Below are 7,367 nucleotides of genomic sequence, written 5' to 3' on the forward strand. Positions count from 1 at the left end.
AGAAAGATTGAGAGAGCACAAGGAGCAGCAGGAGAGGGAGAAGCGGACTCCCCACTGAGCAGGGAGCCCGATGCGGGGCTCGATCCCAGGACCCCAATGCGGGGCTGGACGCCAGGACCCCAGGACCATGGCCTGAGCTGAAGGCAGATGCTTAACTGACTGAGCCACCCAGGTGCCCCTAGAAATCAGGAGTTTAAAGAAATTTTTCACATAATGCAACATCTAAATAAGTTTAGGAGACAAAGGATGGAAAGAATCAAAGAAAACTCTTAGATTTCAATTCCAACTCAACAATAAAGGCACAGGTAAACATTTCCCCTAAGGTTGAAACAAAGATTTACAGGAAGAGCAAGAAATGTACTTAACAATTTGTCCTTCTAGTTATTCAGCCAATTCTCTAAGGCTTCGCTCATACACTTGAGACTTGGCTATGGGTAACCGTTAATTCCAAAGAACTCCCTCTGGGTGAAGAATGGATGGAACTGCTGGGTTCCCAGCAAATGTAACAGCACCCAAAGTCTGGGCAATTCACCTCCGAGGATGGGGTACAACTCCCTAGTGTCACATGGCAATAAGAGCCTGCTTATCCACATCTGCAGTACGGCAGAGTAAATTAAGAGAGTGAAGGCATCACAATTCTGAAATATTTGCAAAAAAGATATGGCCTGTGAGAGTAAGATTTCCAATCCATATTTATATTGCTGTTATTTAGGGAATGCATTTCTCCAAGTAATTGTTACAGTCCTTTATATGCCTCAAATGATTGTGGATCCCCCATGTTGAAGATTCATTTTTGAAACAACAGCAAGAAAACACTAGAACATGTCAAAAGAGTGAGATACATCCAGTAACACTGTCTATCTTTCTCTCATTTATGGGGCAAGACCAAGCCGGCATAGCCCAATGGCTAATGACATTTCAGCCAAGAGGAATGGTTGTTTATTATGTTTGTTGATGTCAGTTTTGTTACAAAGGGGGATAACTAACCCCTTTGTGTGTGAAAAGATGGCCATGGAGATAGAGCACCCCAACCAGACTGTGGTGAGCCACTTCTTTCTGGAAGGTCTGATATACACAGCTGAACATCCTACCCTCTTCTTCCTCCCTTTCCTCCTCATCTACAGCATGACCTTGACCAGGAACCTCCTCATTCTCATAACTGTGGGCTCTGACCCTTACCTCTGCTCCCCTATATACCACTTCCTGGGGCACCTCTCCTTCCTGGATGCCTGTTTGTCTACAGTGACCGTGCCCAAGATCATGGCAGGCCTCCTGACTATGGATGGGGAGGTGATTTCCTTTGAGGGCTGTGCTGTACAGCTTTACTGCTTCCATCTCCTGGCCAGCACTTAGTGCTTCCTATGCACGGTCATGGCCTATGACGGCTCCCTAGCTATCTGTCAACCCCTACACTACCCAGTGGCCATGAACAGACGGATGTGTGCAGGACTGGCTGGACTCACGTGGGCCGTAGCTGCTGTGCACTCGGCCATCCACACCTCCCTCACCTTCCGCCTGCTCTATTGTGGTCCTCACCACATTGCCTACTTCTTCTGTGACATCCCTCCCCCCCCCACCCGCGCTCCGTGCTCAGGCTGGCCTGCGCAGATGCCACCATTAATGAGCTTGTCATGCTGGCCAACATTGGCGTTGTGGCTGCAGGTTGCCTGATCCTCATCGTTGTACTTAGGTCTTTATCGCAGGGGCCGTGCTGCGGATCCGCAGGGCAGAGGGCCAGCGCCGTGCCTTCTCCACCTGCACCTCCCACCTCACAGTGGGGCTCCTGTACTACAAGCTACCTCTCTGCATCTACCTGCAGCCTCACGCCCCGGGCGGGGCAGGAGCTGGGGCCCCTGCTGTCTTCGACACAGTCGTCACTCCCATGCTTAACCCTTTCATTTACACTCTGCGGAACAAAGAGGTCAAGCTGGCTCTGCAAAGACTTCTAGGACGAGGCTCGCGAGATCCTCCAGCAGGCAGCCCACCCTCCTGACCTGTGCTGGGACTCTTTATTTCCCTGCCAAGAAAACAACTATTCCCATAGCAAGATGGGAAGGGAAAATCATTCAAGTGGGAATCAGTGCAACTGAGTTTCAGCTCAGCCACGAACTTCCCTCCCTCCCCATCCCTTTGGCCAAGTGACATTTCTCAATGTCTCAGTCACAAACTCTCCATCTATAAAATGGAAGGACTGTGTAGGGATTGTCTAAGAGTATCTTCAAGATCTAAGTTCCATGGCTCAGAGGTATGTGAAATGCTGTTCATATCTTCACTTGTTTTCATAAATGATTCTTTTTTATTTCATATGCAATAATTTGATTAAATAAATATCAGTATTAAAGAATACTGATAACAAAATGTAATGAACAAATAATAAATGAGACTTTACCTATGTATCACCTAGCTTGAGAGAACAAACCACATTTTTAAGATGATAAAATACAACTACACAGAGAAAAGTGACTTGCTCAAGGTCACTTAGAAAGTGTCATTATCTTTACTTTCCCATCCAAGATGGTACATAACAAAGTAATTGAAATAACATGGATTTTGAAGTTAGAGCTACCAGTATTCTAATCCTGATCCCTCCAGTCAGGCAGATGTAGAATCTTGGGCAAATTTTATAGTACTTGGTGTCTCAATGTCCTCTATTAACAGTAAGGTTAAAAATAACTACTTTGTAGGATTTTATGAGGACTAAATGATATAATTATGTTAAGTGCCTAGTGCAAAATAAATGTTCCCTTTTTTTTTTTACCAAGTCTGCTGAGCATGTCAAAGAGAGCTTATTATATAAGCTAAGGTTCAAAGTATCTCTGAAGAATTGGCAGGGTTTTGATATCTTCATTGAACATGGAGGAAGCATCACACAAAATATATATATTTCTAGACTCCAAGGTAACAAATCATAACTCAAGGCTTTAGTTAGAGCAGCTTGCCATATAAGTGGGTGGAACAGTGCTGTGTTCAAAAAAGTCTGTGAATGACCCAGAAGTACTCTATGGACTGAAAAAGGGCCTTGAATGTCAGACTAAAGAGTTTGGATTGATGTAATGTATGGTGATTAACATAACAATAAAAATTTTTTAAAAAAGAGTTTGAATTATGCACCAGGCATTCTGCTGCTTTATTTTTCCTCTTCTTCTATAGGAAAAAGAAGCAGCCACATTCATAAATGCTAAAACATGGGATAAGTAAGAAGAGAGAGGAAAAGACACAAATGGTTGAATGACCAGTTAATTGACCATTATAACATCCTAGACATGAAAGAAACAGTGTCTAACTTGGGTAATATCATTGGAGATGGAGAGGCATTTTACAGAATTATGTTAGAGGTGTTGTAAAGGGAACAAATCGAAAGAGTGTTAGAATTGGAATAGTGACCATAATCATTTTGAGCACACATATGTACAAGGTACTGTGCCTGTTACTTTATATTATTCCTCCTTAGAACTATATTTTAAGACAATTTTATTAATCACATTATACAGACAAGGAAACAGACTGAAGGAGGTGACATAACTTTTCCAAGGTCAACCAGTAATAGTTGAAGCCAGGATTTCAACTCACATCTGTATCGCTTCAGAGACCCCACATTTCAATTATACCAGAATACCTTAGAGAGAACTGAATCTAGCCTTCACTGTTTATGAACTCCCAGTTACATTAGAGGTCTCAACATCATGTTAGACCTTGAACCAAAGGCACTCCTTTTTGAGATAAGGATTCCCTGATCTTTAAATAGTGCCTCATCCTCCGTAAAGGCAGGATCTAAACTGGCATTTCTGAAAGGGAAAAAAATACATCAAAAAAAGAAAGAAAGAAATGCATTGAAGATGCAGCACTCAGCCAAAATTCAGAGCTAATCTCCTTTGTGCTAGTATCTCAGAGTTACTGATATATCTGTAGGAAGGCCAGAAGGAACCCAGAGAAGTTCATTATTCCCATAGAGTAGGTTTTAAGAATATAAGGACAGCTGGGCACCTGGGTGGCTCAGTTGGTTAAGTGACTGCCTTTGGCTCAGGTCATGATCCTGGACTCCTGAGACCAAGTCCCGTGTCGGGCTCCCCGCTCGGCGGGGAGTCTGCTTCTCCCTCTGACCTTTACCCCTCTCATGCTCTCTCTCTCATTCTCTCTCTCTCAAATAAATAAGTAAAATCTTAAAAAAAAAAAAAAGAATATAGGGAGAGCCAAACATAGAATGGGAGGCAGAGCTAAAACAAGGTATGGTCCTGTTCTAAAGCATTCCTCTATCTCGTCAAATGGCTGCTTTGTTGAAATAATAGGATACATCACAGAAGAAGACTGTGCCTATACTATTCCATTCCAGTCCCTTCTTCTCAACTTTGGCCCTCACCCTTCTATACCTGTCTACCAGTGATAACCCTTCGAATCCTTCTGCTCCTCCATTTCATATCTGACCCAGTCAGCATGGATTCTTCATCACACTGATTTATTATAGCTTGAACAGTGGCACTAAAGCTATCCTGCCTTACATAGTTATTGAATGTGTCATGTGCACAACTGGATTATAAGAACTTTAAGAGCACAAACCCCTTATACCTAGTATATGTCTCAACCAATGGTTAACTCTATAAAATATTTGTTCAACTCAATATTCAAGATCTGAAAATCAAACAAGAAACTATCCATTCTTCACAATAAAGGTATCAAGTCAGAAAATTGGTTTTTCATCCAGTAGGGAAAGAGACAAATTGTTCCTCCCATTTATTTTCTCCTTTTAGATATTTTGATCTTTAGGTTTGATCTTTAAATTTAGGAGACTTGGTGTATTTATAACATTACAGGTTCACTTGAAATTTAAAGGAAACAGACTAGAGAATTACTCAGTATTAATTAAAATGAAAGCAATACTTAACAAGAGGAGGACAACTGGATAGGACTATCATTTTCTCAGCCTCCTGGCAATGCCAATAGGGCATAGACTGATATTCCCTTTTTTATGAATATGGCAAAGGGACAGGAAACAAAAGCATTATTTAGGTGGGATAACTTGCAGAGAAGAACGTGCTATAAGAGTGACTAAGCGTCCTTACTATTAGTCATCTATGGCATGGAGCTTCTGAGGGAGAAGTTCACCAGTACTCCTGAAGGTAGAGTGTGCAAAGGAAATTGATCAGGTGGACTAACTAGCCTCATAGAATGAAGGACTGCCATGGCAGTAAGGGCATTCAAATAATGAATATGCAAGTGATATATGATTTCAATAATGTTGTTTTAATAATGTGAAAATCTGTAAAACATATAGCTGTATCCCCCTCATCAGCAATGCTAGAATTTAATAAAATAATATTTCTTTGAAAATATTTTGTTACTTAGTTTTTATTGCCAAGTTTATATCCACTTCCCATTTTAATGATTGCTAACGATTGTGCTATGTAAATTAGGGTAATATTTGAAAACATTAAAATTGGGGGAGCACAGACTTAGAGAAGCTATGACAAGGTAATATTTCCCCAGAATGTTGTAGAAATGTGTAAGCTTAGGAGTCAGATGTTCAAGAACCAGTTTTACCACTCTTTAATTAAGGGAGGTTCATGTTGAAATAAGGATGCCCCAAAGTTTGAGTAGGACTCCTTGAACTTAGATAATTCTCTCTCTCTCTTTCTCTCTCTCTTTCTCTGTTTCTCTGTCTCTCAGTCTCTCTCTTTCTAAACCCCTCAATAAAGGTTTATAAATTCTGAGATATTGAGGCAGATTATATTTTCCAAAGATGACCACAACAGTATCATCCATCCCAAACCTTCTTGAAAAGAAATGATGACATTTTTCCATCAAGAGGTAAGGGGTCCTTCCCCTACCTTTTGATTTTGGAAGACCCTAGGTGACTTCTCAGGTTGGATCACTATAGGCAACGCAGCCTCTCCCTGGCTCTCGAAGGCACTTATTCTTGGAACTACTCACCATGCTCTGAGGAAGGGCAGACAGCCATGGGCCTCAGGAAGAGATGCATGGGGAGAGGCCCACATGAAGAGATGTTAAGGCCCTGGGCCCTCAACAGCTAAGTTCTCAGAGACAACAGTGAGTATGGGCTTGCCAGCTGTAGGACTGAGCCATCTAACCCCAGGCTGCCCCAGGGAATACCAAGTGAAGAAGAGATGAGACTTTCTCATCATACCTGGCACAAATTCCAGACTTGAGACTAAATCAACGATTGTTGTTGTTTTAAGATACTAATGTTAAAAAAAAAAAAGAAGAAGAAGAAGAGCATAGCAGGGGGGGAAGAATGAAGGGGGGAATCGGAGGGGGAGATGAACCATGAGAGACGATGGACTCTGAAAAACAAACTGAGGTTTTTAGAGGGGAGGGGCGTGGGGGGATGGGTTAGCCTGGTGATGGGTATTAAAGACGGCACATTCTGAGTGGAGCACTGGGTGTTATGCACAAACAATGAATCATGGAACACTACATCAAAAACTAATGATGAATTGTATGGTGATTAACATAACATAATAATAAAAAAAAGATACTAAATGTTGGGATGTTTTGTTACATAGCAAAAAATTAACAGAACACAATCTGTGCATGGTCACTGCTACTAACATATACACACAGACATGAGCATAGTGTCATCCCCAGGTATCCTTCAGGAACCACTGGTTCTACTTTCAAATAATTTACCTATTGTTCTTTATATTCTGTTCCCTCAAACATCCTATAATAATAGAAAAAATAATAGAACAAACTAATTCCAAAGTTAGCAGAAGGAAGGATATAATAAAGATGAGAGTAGAAATAGATTATATAGAAAACAGGGAAACAAGAGAAAAAATCTACAAAACTAAGTTGGGTTTTTTTGTTTGTTTGTTTGTTTGTTTAAGAGTTGGTTTTTTGAAAAGATAAACAAAATTGACAAACCCCTAGCTAGACTAAGGGGAAAAAGAGAGAAAAAACTCAAAGAAATAAAATCAGAAATAAAATAAGAGACTTTATAACTGATGGCCAGAAATGAAAAAGATCATGCGAGACTATTATGAACAAATATAGACCAGCAAATTTTTTTTAATTTTTTTATTGTTATGTTAATCACCATATATTACATCATTAGTTTTGGATGTACTGTTCCATAATTCATTGTTTGTGCATAACACCCAGGGCTCCAAGCAGAACGTGCCCTCCTTAATACCCATCACCAGGCTAACCCATCCCCCCACACCCCTCCCCTCTAGAACCCTCAGTTTGTTTTTCAGGGTCCATCGTCTCTCATGGTCGGTCTCCCCCTCCGATTCCCCCCCTTCATTCTTCCCCTCTTGCTATCTTCTTCTTCTTCTTTTTTTTTTTCTTAACATATATTGCATTATTTGTTTCAGAGGTACAGATCTGTGATTCAACAGTCTTGCACAATT

The 7,367-nt window shown here is 41.0% G+C and overlaps 1 protein-coding gene across 1 annotated transcript; it reads left to right on the forward strand.

Annotated features, from left to right (window-relative positions):
* The first annotated feature begins 984 nt into the window (after positions 1-984).
* On the forward strand, positions 985-1,993 carry OR10S1 (olfactory receptor family 10 subfamily S member 1). The gene is given in 3 exon segments (XM_025865245.1): positions 985-1,569; positions 1,572-1,686; positions 1,689-1,993. Coding segments are annotated over 3 exon segments (984 nt in total). The 5' UTR covers positions 985-1,005.
* The last annotated feature ends 5,374 nt before the right edge of the window (positions 1,994-7,367 follow it).

This window comes from Callorhinus ursinus, unplaced genomic scaffold (assembly GCF_003265705.2).
Source record: "Callorhinus ursinus isolate GAN/ISIS: 27379988/994484 unplaced genomic scaffold, GSC_fseal_2.0 scaffold2139, whole genome shotgun sequence".
Lineage (NCBI taxonomy): Eukaryota > Metazoa > Chordata > Mammalia > Carnivora > Otariidae > Callorhinus > Callorhinus ursinus.